This window comes from Mesoplodon bidens, assembly GCF_964165515.1.
Source record: "Mesoplodon bidens genome assembly, chromosome: 7".
NCBI classification, from domain to species: Eukaryota; Metazoa; Chordata; class Mammalia; order Artiodactyla; family Ziphiidae; genus Mesoplodon; species Mesoplodon bidens.
The window spans coordinates 54,998,396-55,012,378 of NC_138164.1; the positions used below are offsets into that span (position 1 = coordinate 54,998,396).

General features: G+C 39.8%; 1 protein-coding gene across 2 annotated transcripts in view; it reads left to right on the plus strand.

Moving 5' to 3' along the window:
• DENND5A (DENN domain containing 5A) overlaps positions 1 to 13,983 on the plus strand; it is a 110,065-nt gene that overhangs the window by 34,113 nt on the left and 61,969 nt on the right. For both annotated transcript variants that reach the window (XM_081240856.1, XM_081240857.1), the window contains exons 2-4: positions 7,651 to 7,722; positions 8,488 to 8,597; positions 10,489 to 11,146. In XM_081240856.1, coding sequence (XP_081096982.1) covers positions 7,651 to 7,722; positions 8,488 to 8,597; positions 10,489 to 11,146 — 840 coding nt within the window. The remainder of the gene's footprint in view (positions 1 to 7,650; positions 7,723 to 8,487; positions 8,598 to 10,488; positions 11,147 to 13,983) is intronic.

A 13,983-nucleotide genomic window follows, 5' to 3' on the forward strand; every position in this document is an offset into this window, starting at 1 on the left:
CCATGAATTTGAGAGCTTTTTGCTTTCCCCACTAAACACAGCAAATTACATATCTTAGTTCAAGATGTTAGCTCAACAAGTGTGTGCCCTGCAGGGTATTCAGCTGGGCTGAAAGGGAGGCAGTGTCTACACTTGATGCCTTGCTACCAAAGTTCTGTCTTAGCTGTGGTTTGGAGCAGTCATCTCTGGATAGGTTCTCAAATCTCAGTCTCTTGTTAAAATCGGGTACATGAGAAGTTCAGCCATTTTAGGAATACTAGGTTCATGAGTTGGACTAGGTGTGGTGCCTGGATAATATCAAGCAGGAGGCAAAGCATCAATAAAAGTAGTGGCTGTATACACAAATCTAAAGTTATCTGACAAAGAAAGTATGTTGAGAAAGAAAGTGAACAAATCTTCCTCAGGGGAACACATAGGAGTAACAGATGGTTTCTATTGCTCTTTCATTGAAAAGCCTGGTAAACAGCTTTCCTGGGTTAGATAGTGCCTTAGAAGAGGCCTTGTGGCTTGTCCAAGGTGGGGGCAGCTCACTATCTACATTCTGGATATTTGTTTGTAAATGTCTGACTCCTGAGCACCACAGTCATCTTGGTGATGTGGGCCAAGGTATAGGCTGTCTCTTCAAGGAGCAGTTACCTTCTTCACTTTATGCTGCAGGAGCTGTGAATTTACCTCAATTTTATGTGTACGAGAGAGGAAGAAGACAGTGATGAGGGCAGTGTAAGGTGGCTTTCTTTAGCTACCAGAACTCTGCTTGCTAGTCTTACTGTGTGTTTTAAAGCTGTCTCTATTTAAAAAGTGCTGATATTAATGAAGTAGTCATCTAAAAGTAATAACAAGGTTAATTTAGTTAGAAATTTGCATTCCCTTCTCTTACTACATTGTGCCCTGTTAGTCAAAGATGACAGAAGATGATCTCTGATTTGTACAGGGGTTCAGAAATTATCTAGAAGACAAGCAGAATTGAAATGCTGGAGCAACAAATGAAGATAAAACCAGCTGGTTTTCAACGTGAACTGAAAACCCAAGTATGAGTTGGTAGTAGTAATACTATTCTGATGTGCAGTCAGTTTCGGAAATGTTTGTAACACGAAGAATACAGTGATGTCTTTTAATGCAGGAAGGAAATTGATTATAGCATGAGTAGCACTGAATTGATGGCCAGTGACACTAACGGGATCAATTGTAGGACATCCCAGGATGCCAGTATGCAAAGGATAGCGTAATAACCTGGTTATATCCATTCCCAGAGGAAAAAATTTCATCATTCTTGCTGTAGATAATGTGAACTAGACCTTGTAGGATTGGTGTTGATGTGGTGAGGTGAGGCAGTTTATGTGACACTTCTGTCTTGGGCCTGGAGAGAGGGATAGTTAAGCTGCCTTCCAAGAGCTCTGTCCAAGGTATAGCTTTGAATGCTTCAATTGTGTTGCCTGCAGCCTCTGCTTTAAAACTCGGCAGGTTGTTAAAAACATTAAAACACTTTTTAAAAATTAAAAATATACTTTTTAAATACATTAAACTTTTTATTTGACGTAATTGTAGATTCATAAGCTGTTGTAAGAAATAATACAGGGAGATTACCCTGTACCCTTTACCCAATGGTAACATCTTAAAAAACTATAGTATACTGTCACAACCAGGATATTGACATTCATATAGTCAAGATACAGAATAGTTCCATCACCACAAGAATTCTTGGGGTTGCCTTTTTATAGCCACCCTCCCCCCCATCCCTGACCTTTGGCAACCACTAACCTGTTCATTTCTATAATTTTGTCATTTCAAGAATGTTATATAAATGGAATCATACAGCATGTAACCTATTGGGATGGGCTCTTCTTACTCTTGTAGTGCAGGTCTGCAGCAATGAATTCTCTTAGTTTTGTTTTACTTGCAATTGTTTTAATTTTGCCTTCACTTTTGAAGGATTTTTGTTTGTTTATAGAATTCTAGGTTGACAAGGCCTTTTTTTTTTTCTTTTAGTGCTTGTAAGGTGTTGTTCCGTGTCTTCTAATCTCCATTGTTTCTGTTAAAAAGGCAGTAATAATTTCAATCATTTTTTCTTCTTTAATGTAATGTGTTTTTTTTTTCCTGTCTCCATTCAAGATTTTCTCTTTAAAATTCTTTCTCTCTTTTTTTTTTCAAAAATTTGACTGCATATGATTTTCTTGGTATTTATCCTGCTTGGGATTCAGCTGAGCTTCTTGACTGTAAATTTATATCTTTTACCAAATTTGGGAAATTTTTGATTATTATTTCTTCAAATATTCTTTTTTACCTCATTTGCCCTCCTTTCCTTTGGGGCTCCAATTATATGTATGTTAGACTTGCTGCCCCACATATCTTTGGGTCCCCCCCACCCCGGACCCCCTTTCTCTCACTAATCTTTTTTCTCTCTGTTCTTCAGATTGGTTACTTTTTTTTTTTTTAATGAATTTTTTTTTTTTTTTTTTTTTTTTTTTTTTTTTGCTGTACGCGGGCCTCTCACTGCTGTGGCCTCTCCCGTTGCGGAGCACAGGCTCCGGACACACAGGCTCCGCGGCCATGGCTCGCGGGCCCAGCCGCTACGCGGCATGTGGGATCCTCCGGGATAGGGGCACGAACCCCTGTCCCCTGCATCGGCAGGCGGACTCTCAACCACTGCGCCACCAGGGAAGCCCAATGAATTTTTTAATGTCAGAGATTTTTTTTTTTAAAAGGGCTTCAAATGCTTGACTTTTTATTAATTAATTAATTTATTTATTTATTTATTTTTTTTGGCTGTGTTGGGTCTTCATTTCTGTGCGAGGGCTTTCCCCAGTTGTGGCAAGCGGGGGCCACTCTTCATCGCGGTGCGCGGGCCTCTCACTATCGCGGCCTCTCCCGTTGCGGAGCATGGCCTCCAGACGCGCAGGCTCAGTAGTTGTGGCTCAACGGGCCTAGTTGCTCCGCGGCATGTGGGACCCTCCCAGACCAGGGCTCGAACCCGTGTCCCCTGCATTAGCAGGCAGATTCTCAACCACTGCGCCACCAGGGAAGCCCCAGATTGGTTACTTTTTGCTTGACCTGTTTTTAAGTTCATTAACTCTTCTGCATCTCCAGTCTGCTGTTAAGCCCATCCACTTAATTATAGTGTCTGTTTCGTTGTACTGTCTTTTCATTCATTATGAACATTGCTGTTTTAAATCCTTGTCTCCTAATCCCAATATTGGATCAATGCAAAGTCGTTTTCTTTTGATTGACTCTTCTCTTGAGAATGGGTCATGTTTTTCTGTTTTTTTATATGCTGAACAATTTTAGATTGTGTCCTTGACATTATGTACGATATGTTGTAGAGACTCTGGATTCTGTCACCTTCCTCCAAAAACACTGAATTTTGTTTGTTCTGTTTCCCAGCAGTGAGCGGCCGCTTAAATCTCAGTTCAGTTCTGTTAGCCCTAACCTAGCTGCTTGGGATCTGTTCCATGCACGCATGGTTCAGGGATCAGCCAGAGATTTGAGCAGCGTTTATACACAGAGTTAGCGGTACCCGCTCTCTGGCTCTCTCTGGAATTTCCTTCCCTTGCTTCCCAGCTGTTGTGGTTGCCTTTAAATTCTGTCCTCCGGTTCCTTAAGCTAGTATAACTATGGATCTTTGTCCGAATTTTAGCCACCTCTCATGGCACAGACTGGGACCTGCCTAGCCAAAAGCCATGAAAAGGGGACATTTATCCAGTGTTGTTACCTTTTCCCAAGAGTTGACCCTCCATTTGCCTTCATAATCTGCCTGCTTTTCATTTCTAGGACCTTCAGGTAGTTGTTTTTTATATTTTGTCCGGAGTTCATGGTTATCTGCAAGAGAGTTGGTCTTGCTGGAAGCAGAACTTCCATCAAACTAGATATAAATTATTCTGTTGACAAAGTCAGTTTTTGTTTTTTTGTGTGTGTTTTGTTTCAGTTTCACAGATATTTATATTATCCTCTCTATCTCCTCCAAGGGACCAGATATAAAAATGTCCTTAGCTCTTTTTTTCCTTAATATTTATTTAATTTATTTATTTGGTTGTGCTAGCCCTTAGTTGCGGCATGTGTGCTCCTTAGTTGTGGCTGGCGGGCTCCTTAGTTGTGGCATGCGAACTCTTAGTTGCGGCATGCATGTGGGATCTAGTTCCCTGACCAGGGATCGAACCCAGGCCCCCTGCATTGGGAGCGTGGAGTCTTAACCACTGCACCACCAGGGAAGTCCGTTTTGTTTTGTTTTTTTAAACTTCAAATTTTATGTAAAACTCCTTTAGTGTATCCAAACTCTGATTACTGATAGGTTTAGAAATTGAAATATTCATTTTATTTGGTATATCTAATCCAAGATGTAGATATAACAGATATGTCCTATAAACAGTTTCCCAGGAAATGATGGTTACTTTTATTGTGCTTGAATCTAAGCTAACATTGTGATCGGGAGAAGCTTTGTGTGGTTCAACATAAACCAGGTTGAGATTTAACCATATTGGGTCTTTCTCAGGTAGCTGTTTGGGTACCTACCTTTTCATATCTGCTCTACCATTTAAAAACACAGATGTAATAAATTTAATATAAATGTACAACTTGGAGATCTTGGTGAACATTTTCTGATGACCTTACAGAGGACTTCAGACAGAACTTTTGAGGATATATTTTTTTCTTTTTTGACTTGTTGACATGCATGTATGAAACAATCAACATAGGTGTCTCATGATAAGAAAGGAGAAAATAATGGTCTTAATTTGGGTCATCATCAACCTAGAAAGCAGTTATTTAGTAGTATGTGTATTTTATTTTAGATTGTATGAAAACCTGCCCATTTAGGTTAACCTTTAAGTGGTCAAAATATTTTCTGCCCAAATTAGGATAAACATTTGGAGCTGTGGTTTTTAACTTTTTCGAGTCATGAGATCCTTTGAGATCTGATAGAAATTGTGTTCTCTCCCCAGAAAAATGCAAATGTCTTCATACAAAAATTTGTAAATTATTTCAGAGAGTTTAGGGGTTCCTTTGAAGCTTCTCAGCATAAGCATCCCTCATTCAGGGTTATTCAAATCAAGCTAGTACCAAGAGGCTAATAGCAATACAAATATCAATTTGTTTCTGGCCTGGCCAGAGCAGAACAAGTAAACAAAGAACCTATTAGAAGTCCTTGTAAGGCATGCAGGCTTTAAAAAAAAATCTGTCGTGATTTTATCTGAACTGTACTTTCCAGGGAGCAGATTCACAAAGACAGACTGATACCTAGTTGACTAATTTTTAAGTTGCTGTTAGAAATGGGCTTTAGTTTTGATATTCAGACCTGCTGACATTTGTGCTGGGCAAATAATTAGTTGTTGTTTCTAGGAAAATAGGACAGTAGTTGTTGTGATGTCATATTCCTGATATTGTCTGAATTTCCAAAGGTCTAAATAACTGAGGATTTATGGGACCTGTGACACATGTGTAGGTTTCAGGAGGTGGGGCTATGTAGATGTTCCTGAGGCAATAAGTCTCCATTGCTTATTCTCAAAAAACTCAGCCCTCAGTAAATGATGAAAGATTAAATTGTTTTAACAAAAAGATCTTAGGTTTGTGATCTCCTTCCTCTATTACTTTCTGACACTTCATAGGGTGATTATAATGAACACAATTGTTCTCAGGGCCTTCATACCTCTTCTTTATACATCTTCTTTCTCCTTGCAGTGAAAAGACTATGTTCCTGCTACTGGTCCAGTCTAATACACAGAAGGACTTTTGTCTGAGATTGGCGCTCTCTGCTGTGCCTTTACTCAGAACCTGACTCTTTAACAAGACTTCTTTACTCAGCTTGTTTAAAGAAGGAGCAGGAGGTGGAGAGGTAGTGGTGGGGACAGAGGATCTGAAGGCCAGTTCACCCTGTGATTCATAGCTTCCCCCACCTCTTTGTCTGCACTCCAGGTCAGCTCATCATGTTCACTTCTGGCTCCATTCTACATCTCACTGGTTGTTTAAAATTCTCCCCCTAAATAGTCCCCTGTTCCATCCTTTGAATGCTCTTCATGTCTTACGGGGCACCTTGTAGCCATCTTAGGAAAACTTCTTTCTCTAAAGGCTTCCATATAGGACATTGCTAACTGCCCTGATTCCTGTATGTGTTCAAATATTTCGTGGTTTTTACTGAGGGGATTTTCTAGCCTACTAAGGAAGAAATGAGCAAACTGACAATTAAAAATAAAGAAGCTTAGGAGGAAGAAATAGTTATCTTCTCTCAGAACTGAATGCAGTTTAAAAATACATTCTGAGAATGTCAGACTGTAGACAAGACCTTATGTCAGCTGCTTGCTGTTTAATTACTTTGTACAGTGAGTGCAGGCTTGCCATGGGTGGGCTCTTTGCACTCTTTGCAGGTGTTAGTGAAAACTCTGAGACTAGCTCAACATAGCTGTAGGGCTTTGTTGCTACTGGTATTACCAGCTGCCGGCTGATTTTGCCAGTTTTATTTAGTGAAGATTATGAAATGTATTTTGAGAGATGAAATTTGCTAGAAAAGAGTTTCAGAAAAATCAATTTGGAAGAAGGGATTAGAAATTAGAGGAATTGAGTTGTGGAACTTGCTTTACTAACAGAAAGAAGGTTGGGTCTTGTCAGAAGTTGAAAATTATGAATAAGTGGGCTTCTGATGATGATGGTGGACAAAACCTGAGAGAAAATGGAAGTGAAGGTTTTAATTGTTAAAAGCAATAACTCACTGACTGGAATCATTATTAGTTTCTGCAACAGGTGCCTTAGAAGTAATATAATATAAACTGTTTAAAAAAACTTTCAAGGTGCCTCTGGGCTGATTTAGAGTGAAGGACTATCTGACTTTAGGTTCATCCCAGTCTTGTGTTGGTGAGGAGTGCATCTTCCTTAATAATCACCAGCCCCTTTGGGTTCTAAGCCAACTTATAAAAACTTTAGTTGGAACAGAATTTATTCTATCAACTAGAGCCCGTGAACAGGATCCTGTGCAAGTGTGCTCTGAATGGATAGACCACATAAGCTGGAGCCTCCCAGATAATAACCTTCCTGGGAAAATGTTATTTGTGTATGTTCTTTTTCCTATACGTTTAACGGAAAGGTCCTTGAGGATGGGTGTTTCATCTGGTTCATCTCTATCCTCCACAGTACCTAAGGCCCTTGTATAACATGATTACTCAGTAAATAGATATAGAATTCAATTGAATTGTCCTTGATCATGTTTCCCACATATTTTCCCATGATTCCTACTAAATTTATTTGTTCAAAATATTTAGGTGTATTTAATTTGTTCCCTTCTCCCTAATCCCTTGGGAAAAGCAATATTTGGGTGGTATACTTTTAGAAAAAGCACTAGTGGCTTTATAGTAATTTAATACCTGTTGAGCTCTTCATCCCATTATACTATTTTGTAGTGTTTTTCAAACTGTGAATCATGACCATTAGTAGGTCTGCAGTTAGCCTTTTTGGTTTTAATGACAGAGTAGAAATTATGAGAACACATTCCATATAGTAAGGGTATTTTTTTGGTGAAATTTTTGTTTTAAGTGAATTTATATATATTAATATATATCATGTGTGTGTTTATTGCTTCATGATATAAACTTTGTTTCATACTGGAGTCATGGTCAAAAAAGTTTGAATAACATTGCTTTATTGTAATACTATGTTATTTCATTTATCATATAGCATTATGCCAGTACATACAGGCTTCTAAAGCCAGGGATGGTGCCAGCCCTTTCATTTCAAGTACAACTGAAGGTAAAAACAAAACAAAATTGAGAACACCCAAAGCATTCTGGTGGCTCTTATATAAGTCTCTCCAGTGGCATTTTGTACCCTTTGACCTAACTTTCTTATGCCTTTTTCGACCAATAGATTTTTTCATATTTGTATCCCTCTAGGTGGTGGGTTCTTTGATTCTTCCTCTTTTCTTTTCAGTTTCTTTTCGTATTTCAGTATGCTCTAATGTTTTTAGGAGGGGGAAGGGGGAAACAAAGGAGAATTTCAGAAATTTCAAATGATTCTCAATTGACAAAATAGCTCATTGGATTTATCCTGAAATCTGCTTTCTTAATGTTCTTGAATTTTTTAATTCCCTTTGTATTTTTTCAGAGATCATAGAAATGCATACTTTATTTTGAATTTAAAATAATTTATGCTTCTATGATGTTATTAGTTGACTTTAAGCAAATGAAATGTAGCTTTTAGGGAAAAAAAAATGATGGATATAATCCTTCATCTTTCCTTGTGCTTTCTCCCCTCTCCTCCCAAGAAGATTGTAGTAATGATTTCATTTTAAAGAAAAACCAAGGTAGCTAACAGTATCCAGTATTAACCATGCTAAACTTTTCCAGCTTCTTACTGATCTAATAACTATAATACCTTTCCTGTTCTTAGATGGTTGGCATACTAACCCTTTTGCCTTCATTTCTGTACCTTGCTGGACTACCAAGCTCAGATATTCATAACCTGTGGTTTCAGGGGACTTTGTGCAGATGACTTGCTTCATTCTTTTTCTTGCAGGAGAAAATTTTGAGCAGACACCATTGAGACGAACATTCAAGTCTAAGGTCCTTGCACGATATCCTGAGAACGTGGACTGGAATCCCTTTGACCAAGATGCAGTGGGAATGGTTAGTATTTGTTAGCTACAAGTATGAGATAATTTACAGAGTAATTCACAGTAGGATTGTGAGTTCAGACTATGGTAGCAGTGGTTCCACCAAGTATCAGTAACTTCTTATATGCATATTGTTTGTGATTCTGCATTTTGATCACTATATCAAATATTTGGAATATATCAGATATACCAGAAGTCACAAGGTGCTTCTGTTGAGTCAGACAAATACACAGTATTGGGTCAGTGAACTTTTTTTGTGAGATTGAACTGTTGGTTGCTTATAGCATTGATTTTACACAATAAGTGAGGTTTAAAGCAGTTTTCATCTGTATTGTATATATCTGAGTAATATGACAGAAATGGGTGTTTTTGTTTTATTATAATTTTAGATAGGGCAGCATTTTAAATTTGTAGATGAATACTACAATGAATAAGCTAACGTTTGTTGAGTATTCACCTTGTGCTAGGCACTGTGATAAGTATTATACATGAATTAACTCATTTAATCCTCACAATACCCCTTATGTAGATAATATTAAGTAAACACACACAGACACAGACACATATTTTATGGGTGAGGAAACTAAGATCCAGAGAGGTTAAGTAATGTGTTCAGTGTCATATGGCTAACGAGCAGTTGAGCAAGCTTAAATATCGTAGTCTGTTTCCAGAACTCTGCTCTTAACCATATCTTTGTACTGCCTCTGTTTCTTTTTTTTTTGCGGTACGCGGGCCTCTCACCTCTGTGGCCTTTCCCGCTGCGGAGCACAGGCTCCGGCGGCGCAGGCTCAGCGGCCATGGCTCACGGGCCCAGCCGCTCCGCGGCATGTGGGATCTTCCCGGACCGGGGCACAAACCCCTGTCCCCTGCGTCGCAGGCGCACTCTCAACCACTGCGCCACCAGGGAAGCCCTCTGTTACTTTTTAATAGCTTTTTGAGGATGATCTTGTTTGATGCATGCAGTAACCCCTGTGAAGTACGCAGAGTAAACTGTATTATCTTCATTTCACAGGAGAGGAAACTGAATCGTAGAGAGCCTCAAGTTTTTTGACTCCTAGTCCAGTGCTTATTTCCTTTTAACATACTATATTCTAGAAACACTTAGGCTTTGAGAAGTCAAGTTCAAGGGTAATGGATATACCATAATGTAGCTCCTTGTACTTGTTAACCCAGGCTCCTCGTAGTTCCTTTGTATAGCCAGGTTTGTGGAAAAGTGGAAAATGGAAGCTGATTGATTCAGGTCAGTTAGATTAGCTACCCAAGTTTCTTTATATAACCCATCTGAGTTAGAGTGAAAAAAGTGCATCTTTATCCTGATTATATCATCTCCTTGCATTACATGAAATGAACACCCTTTGTTTTCTATGAAAAGAGAAGATTTTATTGATGACAGAATCTTGTGAGCTGATAGAATCTAAAACTTTGTTTATTTTTAGGTATGAAGTTGCATCTGTCTGGTTTTTAGATATATTTCTAGCATCATCTCCTAATACATGCTGTCATGCTTAACCACCTACCTAAATTCTCCAAGCTTTCTTTTACCTCCTTTGTGCATTTTCTTCATGCCCCTGAAATACCCTTCTTTCTCTTATCTACCTGATGAATCCTAGCATAAGCTCATCTCTGAAGCCTTTTCTGATGAAGGCTGAGGCTGAGTTGTTTGTTCTTTGTTCCTCTAGCACTTTGTGTATATTTCTGTATAGCCTTGATAAATGCATTATAATTTTAGTTACTTGTGTGTCTTAGAATGGGAGGTCTTTAGGGCAGATATTTTGCTGTGTTGGTCTTATATCCCAGATATCCAGCACAGTAGGTGCTCTTTAAGTAAATGAGTAGTGATGGTGTTCTGAGAAGAGGATCAGCAGTGAGGGTTCTCACCAGTTGTTTCCTTGTGTCTTTTGCAGCTATGCATGCCCAAAGGGCTGGCATTCAAGACCCAGGCTGATCCCAGGGAACCTCAGTTCCATGCCTTTATTATCACAAGGGAGGATGGCTCTCGGACATTTGGGTTTTCCCTCACATTTTATGAGGAGGTGACTAGCAAGCAGATCTGCAGTGCAATGCAGACCCTCTACCACATGCATAATGCTGAGTATGATGTCCTCCATGCTCCCCTTGCTGATGGCCGAGACCACAGTGACATGGAGGATGGTGAAGGCACTCCTGGGACCAAGCTGCAGCGCTTCAACTCCTACGACATTAGCCGGGATACGCTCTACGTCTCTAAGTGCATTTGCCTCATCACGCCCATGTCCTTCATGAAAGCATGTCGGAGTGTGCTGGAACAACTTCACCAGGCAGTCACTTCACCTCAGCCCCCTCCACTGCCCCTAGAGAGCTACATATACAACGTACTCTACGAGGTGCCTCTCCCACCTCCTGGCCGGTCCTTGAAGTTTTCTGGGGTCTATGGGCCAATTGTCTGCCAGAGACCAAGTACCAATGAGCTTCCCTTATTCGACTTTCCTGTCAAAGAGGTCTTTGAACTGCTTGGGGTGGAGAATGTGTTTCAACTTTTCACTTGTGCCCTTCTGGAGTTTCAAATCCTGCTCTACTCACAGCGTAAGTCAGTGCTTACTAGAGCTCTCTCCCTTCATAGGGCCTCTCTTCTTTCCATATCAGATACAGTAGGGCTGACTGTAAAGGACAAGGGCTGTTACAGTTTGAGCAAAACTCAGATCTTTTGCAGGTAGGTGCTGGATGACAAATTAATGGAACACGAGAGGTCTACCATTTGTAATTGGCTATCATCGTGGCCTTTTGCTGGGCACTCCAGTCTGGGAGGGGAACCCTGCCTTCTGACGTCTGATTGATGCTGAAAAGAGGAGGCAGGAGTTGATGGTCATGGGAAATTGACTTTCCATCAGTTCTGTTCTATCACTCTGCAGAGTTATTTCTGCCCCTTCCTCAGCCTGACAGTACGATGATCCTTCATATATTTGAAAAAATATATTTGAGAAAACGAGGATGTGTTGCTTTTTTCTGTTGTTTGTTTGTTATAACTGAATTGTTTTTATAAATGAGATGTTAAGTGATAGTGAGCAGCAGATTTGGACAAAACAGTAAAATAGAGCAGAAGGAAACAAATGTTTATTAAAGGAGCCAGATAAGTAACATAAAATTCATTCATTCAGTACATGTTTATTGAGAATCTGCTGTGTGCCAGGAGTTACTCTAGGAGCTAGAGATTCAGGGTGGACAAAATAGATAAAAATCCCTGCTATAATAGAACTTATATTTTTGTGGGGAAAAAGAGGTGATTTTTTTTTTTTTTTTTTTTTTGGCCTCATGGCTTGCAGGATCTTAGTTCCTCGAGCAAGGATTGAACCTGGGCCCTGGCAGTGAAAGCACCGAGTCTTAACCACTGGACTGCCAGGGAATGCCCCCCCACCCCACCTTTTTTTTTTTTTTGAGAGGTGATTAAATAAATAAATAAAATATATAGTATGTAAGGTGGTAATAAGGTCTGTGGAAAAAAATAAAACAGGAAGGATAGTATTGGGGGAAGGGAAATTCCAATTTTTAATAGAGTGATTAGGTTAGGCCTCTGTGAGCAACCCATGTTAATGTCTAGGAAAAGTATTCCAGGCAAAGGGCGCAGGAAGTAGAAAGGTTCTGAGACAAAAATGTGATTGGTATGTTCAAGAACATTGAGGAAGCCTGGTAGATAACATGGTGTGAGAGAGCAGGAGTGTAGTAGCAGATAGTGTTAGAGACTTAACAGGAGGCCAAATTGTACAGAGTCCTGTAGGCCATTGTAAGGACTTTGTTACTCTGAGCTGCTTAGTCATTGGAGGTTTTAAGATTTTTGACTTTTTGTTTTGAAATAATTCCCAGCTTATAGAAGAGTTGTAAGAAGTGTTCAAAGAACTCTTGTACACTCTCCCACAATACACCAGTTATTAACATTTAGCCACATTTGTTTTATCATTCCCTCTGTATCTCTGTATGTGTGTAAACATAACTGAACCACTGAGAGTCATTGTAGACTCCATGTTCCTTGACTCAATACTTCAGCTTTTATTTCATAAGAACAAGAACATTTTTTTTTACATAACCATAGTATGATTAATAAATTTAGGAAATCTAACATTGATAAAATAACAATACTGTATTCAGGTTTTACCAGTGTCCAATAATGTCTGTTATGATAAATTTTTAAAAATTGAGGTATGGTTGATACACAATATTATATGTTTCAGGTATACAACATAGTGATTCACAATTTTTAAAGGTTATATTCCATTTATAGTTATTATAAAATATTGGCTGCCCTGTGTTGTACAATAAATCCTCGTAGCTTATTTATTTATTTTAAATTTATTTATTTTTGGCTGTGTCAGGTCTTCATTGCTGCGCGCGGGCTTTCTCTGGTTGTGGCGAGCAGGGGCTACTCTTCGTTATGGTGCACGGGCCTCTCACTGTGGTGGCTTCTCTCGCTGCGGAGCACAGGCTCCCGGCACGCGGCTTCAGCACCGTGGCCTGTGGGCTCCAGAGCACAGGTCCAGCAGTTGTGGCGCATGTGCCCAGCCGCTCTGTGGCATGTGGGATCCTCCTGGACCAGGGCCCGAACCCATGTCCCCTGCACTGGTAGGCGGATTCCCAACCACTATGCCACCAGGGAAGCCCCCCTTGTAGTGTATTTTATACAGAATAGTTTTTACCTCTTAATCCTCTATGCCCCTATATTGCCCCTCCCCCTCTTCCTTCTCCCCTCTGGTAACCACTTGTTTGTTCTCTATATCTGTAAGTCTCTTTCTTTTTTTTTTTTTTGCGGTACGCGGGCCTCTCACTGTTGTGGCCTCTCCCGTTGCGGGGCACAGGCTCCGGACGCGCAGGTTCAGCGGCTATGGCTCACGGGCCCAGCCGCTCCACAGCATGTGGGATCTTCCCGGACTGGGGAACGAACCCGCGTCCCCTGCATCGGCAGGCGGACTCTTAACCACTGCGCCACCAGGGAAGCCCCACTCTTTCTTTTTTTTAATAATCTCTAGTTTGTTTTATTTTTTAGATTTCACATAAAAGTGAATGATAATTTTTTTAAAAAATTCCTTGTCCAGGATTTAGTCCAGTAACATGCATTGCTTTTAGTAGTAAATTCCTCATGTCTTTAATGAGTGACATTTTTTAAGAGTACAGGCAAGGTATTTTGTAGAATGTCCCTCAGTTTTGGTTTGTCTGATGTTTCCTCATGACTAGATTCAGGTTATAAATTTTTGGCTGCAATATCACAGAAGTGATGTTGTGGTTCTCTCAGTGCATTGTATCTAGAGGCACATAATGTCTATTTATCATCATAGGAGGCACATGGTGTTCATTTGTCCCATTTTTGGTAATGTTGATTTGATCACTTGGTTAAGACGATGTCTGCTGAGTTTCTTAACTGGAAAGTTATCATT